The sequence below is a fragment of the Ursus maritimus genome, unplaced genomic scaffold (assembly GCF_017311325.1).
Source record: "Ursus maritimus isolate PB19 unplaced genomic scaffold, ASM1731132v1 scaffold_7, whole genome shotgun sequence".
Lineage (NCBI taxonomy): Eukaryota > Metazoa > Chordata > Mammalia > Carnivora > Ursidae > Ursus > Ursus maritimus.
Window position 1 is genome coordinate 26,061,259 of NW_024426885.1, and position 16,186 is coordinate 26,077,444.

The 16,186-nt window shown below is 61.5% G+C and overlaps 2 protein-coding genes across 7 annotated transcripts in view; one reads left to right on the forward strand and one right to left on the reverse strand.

Moving 5' to 3' along the window:
- Positions 1–7,554, forward strand: part of PSD (pleckstrin and Sec7 domain containing) — a 13,654-nt gene extending 6,100 nt beyond the window's left edge. The window contains exons 10-16 of the mRNA XM_040624388.1: positions 3,524–3,567; positions 4,929–5,119; positions 5,204–5,274; positions 5,383–5,540; positions 5,713–5,857; positions 6,140–6,283; positions 6,750–7,554. Of these exons, the coding sequence (XP_040480322.1) occupies positions 3,524–3,567; positions 4,929–5,119; positions 5,204–5,274; positions 5,383–5,540; positions 5,713–5,857; positions 6,140–6,283; positions 6,750–6,980 (984 nt within the window). The 3' untranslated portion in view covers positions 6,981–7,554. The remainder of the gene's footprint in view (positions 1–3,523; positions 3,568–4,928; positions 5,120–5,203; positions 5,275–5,382; positions 5,541–5,712; positions 5,858–6,139; positions 6,284–6,749) is intronic.
- A 122-nt stretch (positions 7,555–7,676) lies between these two features.
- NFKB2 (nuclear factor kappa B subunit 2) lies at positions 7,677–15,910 on the reverse strand. 6 transcript variants are annotated; one of them, XM_040624390.1, is made up of 24 exons: positions 15,769–15,910; positions 15,376–15,603; positions 13,942–14,034; positions 13,584–13,665; positions 13,423–13,463; positions 13,058–13,156; positions 12,827–12,978; positions 12,509–12,615; positions 12,265–12,423; positions 11,871–11,975; positions 11,659–11,744; positions 11,425–11,563; positions 11,068–11,196; positions 10,723–10,932; positions 10,503–10,644; positions 9,970–10,084; positions 9,665–9,878; positions 9,343–9,512; positions 9,113–9,215; positions 8,833–8,984; positions 8,634–8,703; positions 8,249–8,421; positions 8,013–8,124; positions 7,677–7,925 (listed from the first exon to the last, which is right to left on the reverse strand). In XM_040624390.1, the coding sequence occupies exons 3-24, from the start codon at positions 13,960–13,962 to the stop codon at positions 7,801–7,803; spliced, it is 2,706 nt and encodes a 901-aa protein (XP_040480324.1). In that variant the 5' UTR covers positions 13,963–14,034; positions 15,376–15,603; positions 15,769–15,910; the 3' UTR covers positions 7,677–7,800. The 6 variants fall into 6 exon arrangements, with proteins under 6 accessions (XP_040480324.1, XP_040480323.1, XP_040480326.1 ...); XM_040624389.1 differs by having other exon boundaries at positions 15,376–15,814; XM_040624392.1 differs by having other exon boundaries at positions 13,423–13,479; positions 15,376–15,814.
- Positions 15,911–16,186: the final 276 nt, after the last annotated feature.

Consider the following 16,186-nt stretch of genomic DNA (forward strand, 5'->3'; position numbering starts at 1 on the left):
GGGGGGGGGGGGGGGGGGGGGGGGGGAAGGGAGACGGCTCTCGAAAACCCGTGATCAGGCGGCCTTGGACCCTGCATTTGCCTGAAGTGCTCCCCTCTAGTGTTCACTGAGGATGAGAGGGTCTCAGCATAAGGCGGGGACACACAGGTGCACTGCTTGCCTCCTCCCCCTCCACCCCTTACCCCAGTATATATGGCCACAAACGCCCTTCTGGTACCCCTGTGCTGGAGGGACCCGGAGATGGAGGGGCCCAAGAGGGACAAAGGCTTTTCCAAGGTCTCAGAGCCAGTTACATTCAAGCTGGGACTAGACACTGCTCTTCTGACTCCCTTGCCCTGCTCCCACATGCCAGCAGTTGAGGGATTTAGCTACACAGGGACTGGTATGCATGGGAGGAGGAGAGGGTGTCCTGTCCTGTAGATTCACTCCTTTCCCTGATCCGTTGGTTCTATGCAGGGAGGCCTGGACTCATTTAAAACCTCTAGGGTTGGCAAAGGGGTCTCTGGGCCATCACATACATGTGACTGCATAGGAGTGTCCTTGGGTGTGTCTGTGAGCTTGGGGTGTGTCGGGCTTCTGAGTTTGGGAATGTATCAGAGTGGGGGGGGTGTCCATTGTGAGTTTGGGGTGTCAAAGAGTTGGGGTGTATGCTTGAGTTGTGTGCGTGCGAAGTGTTAACTAGCCCTATGTACATTGTTGTGCAATAGATCTCTTATATATATATATATATATATATATATATATACATACATACACTTTAGGGTGTTGATAAATCGGGGGTTTGCCTTGGGGTATGTTTGTGCTTAAAGGGCTTACGATTTAGAGAGTATATCTGTGTTGGGGTGTGCGTTGGGTGTTTCTGTGTATTAGGGTGTGTATCTGCAAATTGGCTGTCTGATTTATGACGAGCAGGGGTTGTATGAGTTCAAGACTAAATTCTGAGACGTGCATCTCAACTTGCAGTGTCTGTGAGTTGGGGGTGAGTGTGGATTGGTGATCTGGTTAGCTGGGGTGTAAGTCTGTAAACTGGGGTGTGTGTACGTGAGCTGGGGTATAGCCTCGGGCCTTTGAGCTATCTTCGGTTGGGTGAGCTGGCCGAGGCTGGTGCGGTTCCATGGCTGCCTCCATTCTGCGCCGTCCCTCCTGCGTGGCCTGTCCTGGCTCGGGGCGGGGAGAAGGGGCCGAGGGGACGCGTTCCGACCTCCTCCGCCCCTGGTCCCCCCACCCTGACGAGCCAGGAGGGAGCTGCAGACCCTACAGGGTCGGCCCTCTTTCGCAGACGAGGGGCTGGGGGACCCCGGCGCCACCGCCACTAACCCCATCGCCGCGCACCTTCCCGCCCCGGCCGCGGCCGGCCCCTGAGGCTCCGCCCCCAAGGCGGCGCGCCGCGGGCCCCTGCGCTGTCGGACGCCTCCATTTTGCGCCGTCCCCGCCCCCAGCCCTCGCCCTCCCTCCCCGTCGGCGGCCCCCTCCCGCTCGCGCCGAGCCGCAGAGCCGACAGCGCCGCCGCCGCCGCGCGCTCTGTGCGTCGGTGGGGAGCCGGGCCGGGCTCGGGCCGGGCCGCTCGCGCCGGCTGTCGGGGGAGCCGTCCGCGGGCCGTCCGGGCCGTCCGGGCCGAGGGCAGGCGGGGGCATGGCCGGGGGCCGCGGCGCGCCGGCCGGGCCAGCATGATCGGTGTCAACAGCATCCACAGCAGCGCTGGGCGGCTGCGCTCGCGCTCGCTGTGCTCCGTGCGCTACGGGCGCACCCACCGCGGCGCGGAGACCCTGTGCTACGGCTGGCCGCAGCGCTCGCGCAGTCTCAAGCCCGTGCTCTACACCGACCTGGTGGTCAGCCGCCTGCAGAGCCGCAAGAAGAAGAAGGCGGTGAGGGCGTTGGGGCCGCGGCCCACGCCAGGCTGGGGGGACGGCCGAGGGGGTTGTGGAGGGCGGCGCGGCCGAGGGGGCGGTGTGAGGGAGGCACCAAAGGTGGCACGAGCCGAGGGGGCATCGGTCGGACTGAGGGGGGCCGAGCCCAGCAGGGACAGAGTCCATGGGTAGCCAGGAGTGGGCATGGACTGGAGGGGGAAGGGCACAGACGGCCCAGATTAAGGTGGGCATCTCAGACCAAAGGGTCTTTGGGTCTTCTAGCTGGGAGCAGGACATGGGGCTCACCGATAGGGTTTAGGACTTTGGAAGGAAGACGTGGTTGTGGGCCAAAGGGGGTCCTCCGCGGGACAGAGGATGAACTGGAAGGCTGGAGACAGGTTGGATGTGGGTGGCCACTTCAACCTCCTGGCCCAGAGTTGGACAGTGTGGGTTTAGGGTCCAGGCTCTGCCGGGCTTGGGCTGGGAGGGCTGCGTGTGCATAAAGCTGGGTTGTGCTGTGTAGGGGGTGGAGGTTGTGGGATGTACCCGCCCCTGGACAGGATGTGCACGTGTGGGATGCTGGGCTAGCCTTGTGGCTGAGTGTAACAGTGAGCAGTGAGAGAGTCAGAGACCGTGGTATGCCGGTGGTGGGGTGGGGGGCTGTGTCCCATCACCAAGAAGGCACCGACGTCACCACTGCACCCAAATCACGCAGGCAGCATCACACGCCACACGCTTAGCCCAGCACGCACATGCTGGAGACACACCCACTCACAGACAGGCTGGTGGAGTCGCCCCCACAATAGGAGGTGCTGCTATGGACCCATGCTGCAGGCCACTCCCAAGAAGAGGGGTCCCCTATGCAACTCCTGGAGCCCATTCTCTACCCTACCATCCCCAGGCCCCCACGGATCCCCCGTGACAACTGTACAGAGGGGAAGCGACTGGTTCAGTGCACAGGGAGCTTGGGGTGTGCAGGGTTTGGAAGCTAAAACTTCTGCTTTTTAGACTAGTGTTCACTCCCCAGTAACATGAAGGATGTGTGTGGGCGGGGGGCTCACCCACCCGGGCATTAGACTTGCTGGGGCTGTCTGGGCTGGGGAAGTGCTCAGCTTGCCCAGGCGTTAGGAGCCACGAGAATGTGTTCTCTGCTAGCCAGAGAGGGAGGTAAGGGGGGTGAATCCTATGGCTGGGCCTCAGTTTCCCCATATGTTCTGTGTGGGTTTATCCTATGGAAACAGGCCAAGGCACACGACTGGGGAAAGGAGAGCTTCTTGGGATGCTCTTTTCTATTCCTTCCAACGCTGTGCTTCTCCCACCCAGGATCTGGGCGGGATGACCCCTCCCAATAACAACTGCAAGGATAATAACAGCAGCTGCCATTTAAAATGCATCCCCCCTGTGCCTGGGTGCCCCGTGCCGGCTGCCTGCTCTACATTACACACCTGTTACTACATTTGTTCTCCCCACAGACACTTGCCCAAAGTCCTGCAGCAAGAGTGACACAGTACTGTGTCCTAATACTGTTTCAGAGTCTGTGTTCTTGGTCATCACACCCAGCTGCCCCCGCCCTTGTGTCCTGCCCTTAGGAGGGAGGGCTCAGGGCTCTGGCATGGGGTACATGGTTTGCCTCCCCGAGTGACCTATATCTGCCTGATTTGTTCCTCCCTTCCCAGGCCTTGTACAGCTCCATCAAGAACGAAAAGCTGCAGTGGGCCATGTGAGTCCTGGGGCTGTGTGACAAGGGAGCTGGGCTGTGGGGAAGGGGCTGCTTGGAGAGGCTGCGATTGCTGAGGCAGGCCCTGTGAGTCCAGGCTGGGCTGTGGGGCAGGGGAGGAGGGTGAGGACATGAGAAGCACTGAGGCTGCCTCACTTCCTTCTTTGGAGATGGCTGCCTGGACTTGGGGATCTGTGTCTTTTCTTCAGCTGGGTTGTTATGACAAGCTAGGCTGAGGTGGGTGGCCACTGTCAGCGGGCCTGGGAGGAGGAGTGCTGAAACAAAAAGGGAAGGTCCCTTGGCAACCCAAGTGGGAAAGCAGAAATCTCTGGAGGTAGAGCCCCCTCTTGGGTCCTAGGGAATCCAGAGTGTCATAGAACAAGGGACCACACTGTCTACTCTTGGCAGCCTCAGTGGAAAGAGACTCGAAGTCTTAGAGGAGTCCAGACTAAGGGAGGAGGTCCAGTTTTAGCCTTGGGGCCCCCCCAGTCTGAGGGGGAGAGTCTCATCTAGCCGTCAGAGATCACTCATACTTGCTGGTGTCTGCTGAGTCCAGTCATGGATCAGTTGGGTTGGGAGCTCCCGATCGGCAGGAGAGAAGACCTCAGAGGAGGCAGAGCTCAGGACTGGGGTGCAGATTGGGACTTGGGGCAAGCCTTGAAGGAGGGGAAGCATTTGGGGAGAGGGAAGTTGATATTTGGGGAGAAATATGTGGTGGCTGAAATGAGTGTGGGGTGGGGAGACCGAGAGGAGGCAGCGTGGCTGGCCGGAGAGCGGAAGGAGGAAAAGGCAGCGTTGGCGGGGATGTAGCACACGCTCTCTGTGGGGGGCGGCGGGGAGCCGCTGCAGGTTCTCCATCAACAGAGTGACGGGGTAGAACCTGATTCTCTAGATGGTACCCAGCAGGGCCTGCTGACCAAGAGGTACTAGGCGACCACTGGGAAGCTACTTCTGCCATTTGGCCAACAAACTATGAGCAAGGCATGCTGCTGGGTGTGGTTGAGACCGCTGAGTCAGATGTGCGTCCGCCCTAGTGGAGAAAGGGATGAGGGCTGGTGTGTGTATGTGCAGAGACAGAAAGGATGAGGGAGGGTGAAGGCCCTACCCTTGGGAGTTCTAACCTAAATACCTGGAGGAATCCTCATCTGAGCAGGGGGGCACAGCTACCCTTGGGGAGATCTGATCTGAGGTGGGAGACAAGGCTCCAGGAGCCTCGGGTTGAGGGGAGCCACACCCTGGGAGAGGGGCCATTCCCCCACTCCCTCCACAGACAAGGGGGCACTTTCCTGGGGGGGGCAGAGGCTAGGACTGAGGGGGGGTTGTGGCTGCAAGGCCAGCCCCCTTTGAGGTGATCACACCTGCAGAGACGAGGAGGAGCTGAGACGCTCTCTGTCTGAGTTGGCCGACCCCAACCCCAAGGTCATCAAGAGGGTCAGCGGGGGCAGTGGCAGCGGCTCCAGCCCTTTCCTGGACCTGACTCCTGAGCCTGGGGCTGCAGTCTACAAGCATGGGGCCCTGGTGCGAAAGGTGCACGCAGACCCTGACTGCAGGAAGAGTACGTGGCCGGGTGGGGAGGGTCTGGGGGATGGAGGGGAGGGGGCCCGTCTCAGGCCCCCTGACCTGTCTTCCTTCCTCCCAGCACCTCGGGGCAAGCGGGGCTGGAAGAGCTTCCACGGGATCCTCAAGGGCATGATCCTCTACCTGCAGAAGGTGCGGGGCCAGCCCGAGGGGTTGGGGCTGAGCCGGCTCAGGGGAGTGTGGGTGGGCCGGGCCCGGCCCGGTGGGACCGTGGCCAGGACAAGATGGGCACCCCTGCAGGAGGAGTACCAGCCCGGGAAGGCCCTCTCAGAGGCAGAGCTAAAGAATGCCATCAGCATCCACCACGCACTGGCCACGCGCGCCAGCGACTACAGCAAGAGGCCCCACGTCTTCTACCTGCGCACAGCAGACTGGCGGGTCTTCCTCTTTCAGGCCCCGTGAGTGCCCTCCTCCTGCCCGTCCTGGACCCCTTTGCCCCACTCCCACCTTCCTCCCCTCCCTTGTCCCTGGATGGCCTCATTTCTTCCCAGGCCACACCCTGAGCCAGGACAGGCGTCCCGGGACAGGAACCCTGGGCCCAGGTCCTAAGTGGCCGTGTTGTCTCCCCAGGAGCCTGGAGCAGATGCAGTCCTGGATCACTCGCATCAATGTGGTGGCTGCCATGTTCTCTGCACCCCCCTTCCCAGCTGCTGTTAGCTCCCAGAGGAAGTTCAGCCGCCCTCTGTTGCCCAGCGCTGCCACCCGCCTCTCCCAGGTACCCCCAGCTCCGTCCACCTGGTGCCAGTGGGATGCAGTGGGGCAGGCCCCCCCAACTGCACCGGGGCTGCCGGGGGTGATCCTGTAGACGTGCACCACACCAGAACACTGGCTGTGGGGGTGAGTGAAGGCTGGAACCCAGTCTCTACTCCAGTTGCCAAGGTGTTAACCCAGACACGGTGCTTTGCTCATCCAAAGGATGGGGCACCTTTTTAAAAACCATGCACAAAGGCACCCAGTGTACTAGAGTGACCCTGACTACACTCCCCCCGGCCTCTAGGAGGAGCAGGTGCGGACCCACGAGGCCAAGCTGAAGGCCATGGCAAGCGAGTTGCGAGAGCACCGGGCTGCGCGACTGGGCAGGAAGGCCCGGGGCAAGGAGGCCGAGGAGCAGCGGCAGAAGGAGGCCTACCTGGAGTTTGAGGTGAGCCTCCCTGCCCTGGCGCCTCTGCAGCTCCTTCCTCCATCAGCGGGCCCTCACTGCTCCCACATATGGGCTCGGGCTAGTGGTTAAGGGCATGGACTGTAGGAGAAGAGGACCAGCTGGGTGACCTTGGGCAGGCTGCTTAACCCTTCTGAGCCTGTTTCCTCTTCCGTGGGCCGGGGATGACATTCTGTACCCACTAGGCTAACGAAGCGAGATGAGGTCTGTCAAGTGCTCACTGTTCGCAACTCTAGTCCAGGCTCCAGAAGCATTAGCTGTTCTAATATGCAGCGTCAAGAGAGCCCACAGAGGGTGACCAACTTACTAAGGGATCATGTCACAGTGGGGGCTCTGGGGGCCTCAGAGGTGGGCAAGAACCTGCTGTCTCCTAGCTTTTCTCTCCAGACGGGGGTGCGCTGGGCAGAGGGCGGAGAGCAGGCTCACTGCCCCTGCCCCTCTACCTCAGAAATCCCGCTATGGCACGTATGCAGCACTGCTTCGGGTCAAGCTGAAGGCAGGCAGCGAAGAGCTGGATGCGGTAGAGGCAGCACTGGCCCAGGCCGGGAGCACGGAGGACGGACTCCCCCCACCTCACTCCAGCCCCTCCTTGCAGGCCAACCCCTCCAGCCAGCCCCGGGCTCAGGGTCATGGCTCAGAGCCTCGCCCAGCAGCAAGCAGTGGGCGGTGGAAGCTCTGAGTTGAGGGTAGGAGTGTGGGGGGTTGGCGCCCGCTGGGCACCTGCATGACACAGCCCTGCCTGAGCCCGGGCCGGCCTCGGGCCACTCATGAGGGCCCCTTGGCCCAGGGCCCGACCGCGCCGGACGCGGTGTCCGGGGCAGGGCAGGGCTAGGGCATGGGCCTCAGGAGCCTATGTTAGGGGCCCCTCTGAGCCCCCCATTTTGTGATAATGTTTTGCACTTTTTCGTACGGGGGGGGAGGGGCCAGGGCCCCTTGGACTTTTGATGCTTTTTTTTTTGGGGGGGGGAGGCCTGACGTTTCTGCTTTCTGCTGAGACCACCCCCACCCGACACCAGCAATCCCCCTCCGTCCTGGGGCCTGGCTCAGACAGAGGCCAGGAGTTGGGGCTGAGCTGGTTTTCCCTCCTTCCTCCCTGAGGCTCACCCTCTCTCTTTCCAGAGGTGGAGGAAGGGTATCCATGCCTAGGCCCCCCCCTACACAAGTCTGGGGACAGCATGGCCTTGCTTTCCCTCCTTCAGTGGGCCCTGCCCTTTGTACAGCCTCCACTCCCATTAAAACTGCTCTGGACTTGCTGGCTGGGCCTCCTTCTCCTCTCTCCAGTACCTGGCTCGGGGCCAGGGTAGGCAGCTGGTTCCAGGGACAAGAGTCACATCAGGGGTTGCCATAAGTTAGAGAGGGGGCTGTGTCCCCTGCCTTTCCCATGAGAATCCTTTATTTGCCCCAACTGAGGGGTGGGCATGGGGTGTTAAATAAGAACTGGAACAGGCAGGGATGCTGTACAGAGGGGCCCAGGGAGGGGCTGGTAGGTGGGCAGCGGTTCAGTGCACCTGAGGCTGGGGGTGCCCATGGCAGAGCCCTCCTGGTGGCTCAGGGGGTGAGCCCAGCTTCTCTGCCTCCTGTTCCACCGACTGGCTCCCGTATGCACTGTCCTCCTTCACCTCTGCTAGGCGAGTGGGGACAGGGAACAGTCAAGGTCTTAGGCCTCCCACCCTCCAGGCCCGGATCTATGTTCCAGGTAGGACCCCTTTACCTGTGCTGGGCAGCTTGTCTCGGGCCTCAGGGCCCCTCAGCAGCCTCACTCCTTCCTCCAGGCCCATGTCAGACAGGGCACCCAGCAGGCCTGCCAAGTCCCCACCAGCCAGCTGGGGAGAAGGAAGAGGCAGGAGATTGGAGTGTGCGATCAGGAGCCTGGGGCCAAGGGAGCACCTGAGATCTGAGACAGGGGAAAGAAGCCAGGCCTGGAGCAGGGGGTGGGGACCCACCGACCTTGTAACTGCGCAGGAGGCTGCCACTGGGCGAGGCGGTCTTCCGGTATGTGTCCACCAGACTGCGTAGCCCCAGCCGTTCTGCCAGTTCTGCCCAGCTGCCCTGGGCCCCTGGCCCATCTAGCAGATACTCCAGGTTCTGTAGGGCTGTATCCTCAAGTGGCGGCTCTGGCCCTGATAGGGACACACATGCCGATGTGTCTTATGCCCGGAGATGGACCCAGGCAGGCATCTTTCTCTCATGGGAATCTGACAGATGAGGCAGACGGTACCGGGACAGTGGGTGGCAACAGCGATGGAGCAAGGGAGCCCTCCTTCAGAGGTTCTAAAGAAGAGGCCTCTGTGAGCAGGGCTCTGCAGTCTGGCAGTGGGTGAGGAGCTCTCACCTGCAGGGCTGGGTGGCGTCAGCGGGGGTGCGGTGGTGTCCTGAGCAGCATTTAGCAGCAAGGTCTTCACCTGGGGAGACAGCCTCAGTTTGGCGATCTCCCACCCCAGTGCTGACGCCCAGGTGCCAGCTCCTCTGGGCCCCAGCCATAAGCCCAGGTACCCCATTCCCTGGTGCTTCTTGTTCCTGGCTAGCCTCACCTTGGTGCTGCGGGTGAGGTCAAGAGGTGTGTGGCCCCGGAAGCTGCCTCGGGTGTCTCTCTCAGGTCCCTCAGAATCCGAGTCACTACCAGAGGTGGGGGGCGAAGGTAGTGGGCAAAGGGGCTCCTCGTTCTCTGCGTGGATATCGGCACCTGGGGAGGGAGGTAGTTGTGAGGAGGTACAATGGGAGCCCGCAGTAAGAACTGCAAAGGGGGGGAATGGGAGGCACCCCTTTGCCCTCCCCCCAGCCCTGTCCATATGCTCCAAGGATGAGACTCACCAGCCTTTAGAAGGAGGCGGGTGAGGGTGGGGGATCCCAGTCCAGCTGCCAGGTGTAGGGGCGTGTTTCCCGCAAAGGTGCGGGCATTCACGTTGGCACGGAGCTGTGGGGTGCAAGGGAGTGGTTGATCACAGCACCCACGGACTGGCCGGCCGCCCCCACCCCTGCATCTTCACCGTCTTTGGTTCCACAACCCTTGGCCCCACCACCTCAGCAATCCTCAGTCCCACCTTGGTGACCAGATGTGTGACCAACCCCAGCTCCTCCATCTCGGTGGCTAGATGCAGGGCTGTTCGGCCCCCCTGCCGTTCTGCAGCCTCCACTTCAGCCCCACTGTCCACCAGCAGATCCAGGCACTCGGGGCTTCGGGCACGGACTGCCAGGTGTATTGGGTACAGGCCTAAGGACACAGACACTCAGCCTATAGCTGAGACCCCAACGTGGCCCCCTGACCAGCTGACCTCAACACCTCATGTTCACACCAGGCACTCACCAGGTGCCCACCCTGGTCCCCACCTCTGCCCCCTGGTCCAGATGAGGTGATGAACTCACCCTCGAAGTCAGGCATGTGCAACAGCTGGGGCACGGCGGGAACGTCGCTGCGCAGCAGGGCACGCAGCAGGTCGGGGGCACCGGCACCCGCCCGGAGAGCCAGGTGCACTGCGGAGTCTCCGTGCCGATCCAGCAGTGCTGGGTCCGCACCCACCTGCAGCAGGAAGCTCACCACGCTTGTCTGCCTGGTGATCACTGCCAGGTGCAGTGGCGTCTGGGGACACAGGCAGAATGAGCCAAGTCCACCCCTGGCCTCGGCCCACCCGCCTTCCAACTCCTGCCCCCTCACCCAAGGTGCCCCTCACCTGGTGCAGGTGATTGGTGAGGTTGACAACACCGAGGTGCCGGGCGTGATAGATGACGTGGGCTATTTGCTCGATGACGCTGGTCTGCCCATGGATGATGGCTAAGTGCAGCGGCCTGAGCAATGTGAGAGTGAGAATGTGGCCTAGCAAGCCCAGCCACTCAGAGCGTCCTCTACCCGCAAAACCCCACCACCTCCATGATCTCCGTCCCTGGAGCTTGTGGAGCCCAGACGTCTCCCAGGGCGTCGCTGCACCTGAACTTAATCTTTCCGAGCACCTTGTGCAGTAAGTATGTGAGTCCTATCATTGTGCTCTCTTAACAGCCAACAGAACTGAAGTGGGGAGAGATCAAGTACCTTGAGCACAGCCGGTACACAGAGAGGCCGGACTTGGAACCGGGTCTGTCCGACTCCACAGCCCTGGCTCTTTGCAGGTTCCTTCCCCACCCCGCACCCCACAACCTTCCTTCGCGCTCCAAGTCCCTGACTGGCCTTGGGAGCCCCAGCCTCCCGCCCGGCCGCCCGCCCACCTACGTGTCTCCGTTCTCGTCCTGAGCCGTCAGCAGGTGGCGCTGTCCCGCCAACAGCGCGCGCGCGTCCGCGGTGACGCCGTAGTCGAGCAGGGCTCGGGCGCTGCGCTGCGCCAGGCCAAATAGGCGCGCATTGTACTCCCGGGCTGGGGGCGACAGGGGCGTGGGCGCGGGCTCGGTCCCCACCCGCAGCGTCCCGACCGCCCGGATTCAAGAGGCTGTACCTCGCTGCAGCAGGTCCGGGGCCTGCGGTTCGCGCTGGAGAGTTAGGGGGGACGCGCTCGGCTCTGCTGCTTCCTCCCCGGCATCCACGCCAGGCGCCCCGGCGGCCATCTGCGCCCCGCCCCCGCCTCCGGGGTAGCAGCCCATCGGGGCAGAGCCCGACGGGTAGGGGCTGTAGGCCAAGGAGGAGGGGAAAAAGCCGAGGCTGCCACCTGCGGATACAGGCCGGTCTGTGGGTAGGAGGCACCAGGCAGGACTCTCCCAGATTTCTACCCCCCACGCCCCAGCTTCTCTCCTCCTTACCCCTCCCTCCTCCATCCCCCTTCCCGCCATCAGCGGCCCCTCACCTCCTCCTCCAGCTCCTCCATAACCCCCAGCCGAGCCCCCAGAGCCTCCACCCATGTGGGAGCCACCCCCGAAGGGCTGGGAGAAGGTGGGCAAGGCTTTCCTCCGTTTCCGCTGCACCTCCTCCTTGTCTGGGGCCAGAGGGAAATGAAATGTTAACCCAATTTATGCACCACGCCTCAAGCGCTCTGTCCCTAGTCTGGTCATGGCCCTCCCTCCAAAAGCCCTCGGGCGGTCTCCTAGGACCACCTTTTCCTGGGACCTTCCCCACTCCTGACTTGACTCATGGGTCCCCTGATCTAGTTCTGGGGCACTCCAGCCCAGGGCTCCCTCCCTCCCCCCATTCAGCCCAGCTCCACCTTCCACCAGAGGGTAATAGGTGAACTGTTTGGAGTCTGACACATCCCCGCCACGCTTGCGTTTCAGCTGCAGGAACACGGTTACAGGACGCTCAATCTTCATCTTGTGATAGGGCGGTGTCCGGAACACAATGGCATACTGGCAGGGGGTTGGAGGACATAAGGTTATCTAGGCCTTGGCCTAGTTCAGACCCCCCCCCCCCCCCCCCGGCCCTGGCCCTGGCCCTAGGGTACCTGTTTATGAACATCTGTGGGAGAGAAATCCCCAAAGGCCTGCCATCCATTCTCATCGTCCTCGTAGAACCGAACCTCGATGTCATCTATAGGGAAAACAAGCTTGGCCACAGCTCCTAGTAGAATCTCCAGGGCCTTTTGTCCTAGCGCTGCCCTGGCTCCCCATCTTGACACCCAGTGTCCCTAGCTCCGAGCCTGGGCTCCAGCCTCACCTTTCTGCACCTTGTCACAAAGCAGATAAACCTCATCTCCACCCCGCACAGAGCCAGCTGTCTTGTCCATTCGAGAAATCTTCAGGTTCGAGGCCCCAGGAGACTCTGTGGGGGTGGGATATCAATTACTTGAAATGACATAATGGCCACGGTCCCATTTATGAAGCCAGGTGCTTTGTATTATTTTAACAACCACAAGAGGTACAGGAATTGCTGGTGTCTTCATTTACCCAAGATGGAAACCATGCTCGGGAAATGACTTGCTCAAGGTCGCTGAGCTTCTATGTGGTGGGTCAAATTCAAACCCAGGCCTGTCTGACTCCACAGCTTGAGGTTGCCCCCCACACTCCCTCTGGCACCTAGGCCTGGCACCCCAGATGACCAGGATACTCACTGCTGTCATGGATGGGCTGGGAAATAACTGGCTTCAGGGGCAGGGAGAAGGAGCCATCGCTGGCTCGAAGGAAGGCAGAAAAGCGCAGCCTCACAATGCTCAGGTCCATCACCTTCTTCAGCTCCTTGGCCTCCTGCTCCAGCTCCCGCCGCTCAGCCTCTGGGCAGTGGACATACACGTGACCCCTGCGCTCCTTCTCTACTGCTTCCATGGTCACCTCCCATGACCCCTCCTCCCTCCATACCAGTAAGGCCCTGGGGCCTGGAGCGGAGTCGCTGCCTCTGAAGTTTTTGTATCATAATCTCCATCATGTTCTTCTTGGTAACATGCAGAACGCCCAGGTTGTTAAATCTGGGTGGGGGAGGGGCAGTCAGAGGCTCTGCAGGCAGTTTTTTCCTCCTGAGGCACCCTCCCCACTGCCAGGGCTCAGTTCAGCCCTACTTCCTCCAGGACGCTTTCCTGGTTTTTACTTGGGGCCTTGGGTTTTGGGCCCTCGGTCAGACGCTAAGCTCACAGAAGTGGGCTGGGGCCTAAGACTGGCAGGCAACGAGGGGGCACCTACTGGGCAGTCATGTCCTTGGGCCCCACAGACACGGCGCAGACCCCCAGCTCCGAGCACTGCTTGCCCACCAGGCTGTGGGCGTGAGCACGAGGCGGGTCACTGTGCGTTACCAGGTCCACCTCGATCTTAGCTGGTCCCTCGTAGTTACAGATCTGGGAGGGGTGAGGGCTGTCAGTAATGCCCCCGAACACAGTGTCCATTAGCCCACCCGCCAGCACCATCCTGACTCACCTTGACTGTGGGATAGGTCTTCCGGCCCTTCTCACTGGAGGCACCTGGCAATCCTCCATGGGAGGGGCCTTCGCAGCCATATCGAAATCGGAAGCCTCGCTGAATGTCCCAGGGCAGATTGACATTGTGAACAGGAGAGACCCTCCCTTCCCCCCCCAAGCCAGCCACACTCCCAGCCAGCAGTGACCATAATAACTGGCAGTATCTCCTGGACCACGCCACCACTGTGATTAGCAGCTGCCAACCATTCCAACCTGACGTGGCCTCTGTGATCAGTGACCCTCCCCATGGCCACCCAACTACGACTTACCCCACTTGTCCCCAAAGCTGAAGTCTTCTCAATGCCCCCCCTTCCATTCACTCACCTGCTTAGGCTGCTCCACTATCACCAAGTAAGGACCATCGGCTGGGGACAGAGGGGCCTTGCTGAGCCATGATTTCTGAGCCCATCCCCCAGGCAGAGGGCACATGCTCCTGCCCACCCCCACCCCCCACCCCCCCAGACAAGGAGAGGTGAGGAACTTACCTGTCTCTGGGGCTGGCTCCTTGGGCTCCACAATGGACGGGTCGAATTTGAAGTCATCATATTCAATCATGCCATCCAGAGCCTGGTTTGGAGACAGACTGAGGTGGCAACTGATTCTGAACCACCCCTGACCCCTCCACTTCCCAGCCCTGAGTAATCACTCCCTTTCCTCCTCAGGCCCGTAAGAAAGCTCCTATTGGAAGAAGTTTGCAGACAGGCAGACAAACTGACCAGCAGGTTGAGATAATCAGAGAGGATTACAGGTGTAGGGGAGCAGAGGGGACTCCGACGGACAGGCAGACAAACAGACAGACGTGGGGGCAGCCGGCCGGCTTTAGAGCCAGGAGGCGTGACTCACTGGGTCGTAGCAACTTTCCATGTCTCTGGGCTAGGCCCGGCTCTGTCTGGTGGCTCCGGCCGGGTTCTGTTTCCCAGAGTTTCAGGCGCCCGCCTTAGGTGGGGGGTTGGGGGGAGTGGCGGGGGAGGGAGAGACAGATCAGGACAGGATTGGGGGGGCGAGGGGGACCCAGATTTGGGGGAGGGTCTGATCTCTTCCAGCCACCCGTCCGGGTGTGGCGGGCGAGATCCGGTGGAGAGCGAGATCCGGAGCTGGGCTGGGCTGGGCCGGGGAAGCGGCAGGAAAGTTAGAACAGCTTAGGAAAGTCCCGAAAATACCAGGGGGAGGCGGGGCCGGAGGGGGCGGGCCTGGAAATGACGTCACTGGACACGCCCCCGCAGCGGGAGGGGCGCGAGGTGGTTGCTGGCCTCTGAGCTCCTTGTAGCCTCTCTGAGGGCAGAGGGGCAGCCAGACCCAGGGAAGCGCCCCTGGTGGTTGGGCCCCCTTCCTCACGCCAGGGCAGGCGCCGGGGACTGGAGGGTCCTTCAAATCTGGCGGACGGTTTTAGGCCGGGGCCGGGCCCGCCTCCTGCCCCCTTCCCCTCCCCCGTCCTGGAGCAACCTTGGGATTTTCTACCCCGAGGGAGGCCACGGCTGATTCACCCGGGGGCTTTTGGGGGGACATTCCTGTTGTAGGAAGGCCTCTTTTCCGAAGGCCTGTAGGCGGGGGCTCTTCCCAGTGGGGGGCCCCCGGGGTTCTGCCCCGAGAACGGACTCTGGGGCCGTGGGGCGGGGGAAGGAAGGCTGTCTCCTTCTTGGGATGGACTCTTCTGTTCCCTCTCCCCGAAACATCTCAACAGTCACTGGATTCCCACACCGCCCCTGCTCTGGGTGCCCACGTCCCCTGCCCCAGTCCCATGGCCGTGTGTGTCTCTAGTGTGTGTTTCTATCACAGGTATAGAGTGTGTGTCGTCCCCTGTGCTTGCGTGAACGTTGTGTATGTGTGGTGTCAGTACGCGTGTGCCAGTGAGCAAGGCTGTGTACAGGTGAGCGTCCTTAAACTTCTCAGTGTGGACGTGTCTGAGTATGTCTTGGTATGTAAGGACACAGGTGAACATACCTGAATTTGTGCGTGAAGGGTTTGGGTCCAGGCACCTGTGCATGGGTGAGCATGTTTGCGTGTACGTGTGTGCGAGTCTGAGTACATGGACAATGCTGTGCGATCGCTAGCATACGCATAGGTGCACGTATGGGTCCGCGTGGGTTTTTTGTTTTGTTTTGTGTGTGTTTTGTACAAGGATGTCGCTGGGTAGCTGTCTGTCTTGTTCCTGTGCGTGCTCTGTGTGTGCGTGCGTGCATACGCCGCTCTCCAGCCCTGGGACTCCGTCAGTTAAGGGCCCTCCTTCCGCCCTTCCCCGTGTCCCGGCCACTCAGGGGTCTGAGCCCGGCCACTCACCGCGGCGGCGGCTCCGGTTCCGGCTTCTCTCCCGGCCCGACCCACCTCGGACCGGTCCTGACACCTCTCCACAGCCACCAGGGCTCCAGCCGGGAAAGCCCCTTTTCCACCCCCGGGAGGGGGGAATTCCCGTGACGTTTCTGTGCATCACGCCCCGTGACCTTTTTCATTGGCTGAAAGTTTAACTCCGGACTCGTGCAGCCAATCCGGAGCGATTCAGGCGCGCCCCTTAGAGGAGAAATATTAGCTCAGGCAGGGGAGCCGGGAGGTAGGACGATGGTCAGCTAAAGCTCGAGCTCTGGCAGGGGGACCTGCCCGAGGCTGGATTCGCGGACCGAGCGGCATCCCCCGGCCAGGGGCCCCGGCTCCGGTCTCTTCACCCACCCAGCCTACCTCAGACAGCTGGCACTCCCTGCTGCTACTCGGCTTATGCTGCGTCTAACGCTTGGCCACCTCTGAAGGCGGGGAATCCCAGAGGGAAGGTGGCGGGCCCCAGCCCTCGGGTCCCCAGCCCGGAGCGGGGCCCCGCTGCCGGGAAAAGTTGGGGGAAGAGGAAGGAGTTCATCTTGCAGTCGGTCCCGGGGCGCCATCTGGCGGCCTCTCTGGAGCCGCCAGGAGACTCCATAATCCACGTTCAGTCTCCTTTACTCTGTTCCCACCCCCCATCCCCCCACCCCCACCCCAGCCGCAAGAGACCATCTGAACGTGAAACTTATTCTATAAATGGCAGGGTCACAGGGGGCCAGACTTCCAGACGTGAGCTCCGGAGCTCTGCGCCAGGGAAGGTAAATGAGGTGTTCATCTGGGAGAC

Coding starts and splice junctions, on each gene's coding strand:
- NFKB2 (XM_040624390.1), bottom strand. CDS start 13,962: ATGGAAAGTTGCTACGACCCA. Junction 13,157..13,422: donor TAGTGGAGCAGCCTAAGCAG/GTGAGTGAATGG, acceptor TGGGACATTCAG/CGAGGCTTCCGATTTCGATA. Junction 8,704..8,832: donor ACCTCACCCGCAGCACCAAG/GTGAGGCTAGCC, acceptor CTGTCTCCCCAG/GTGAAGACCTTGCTGCTAAA.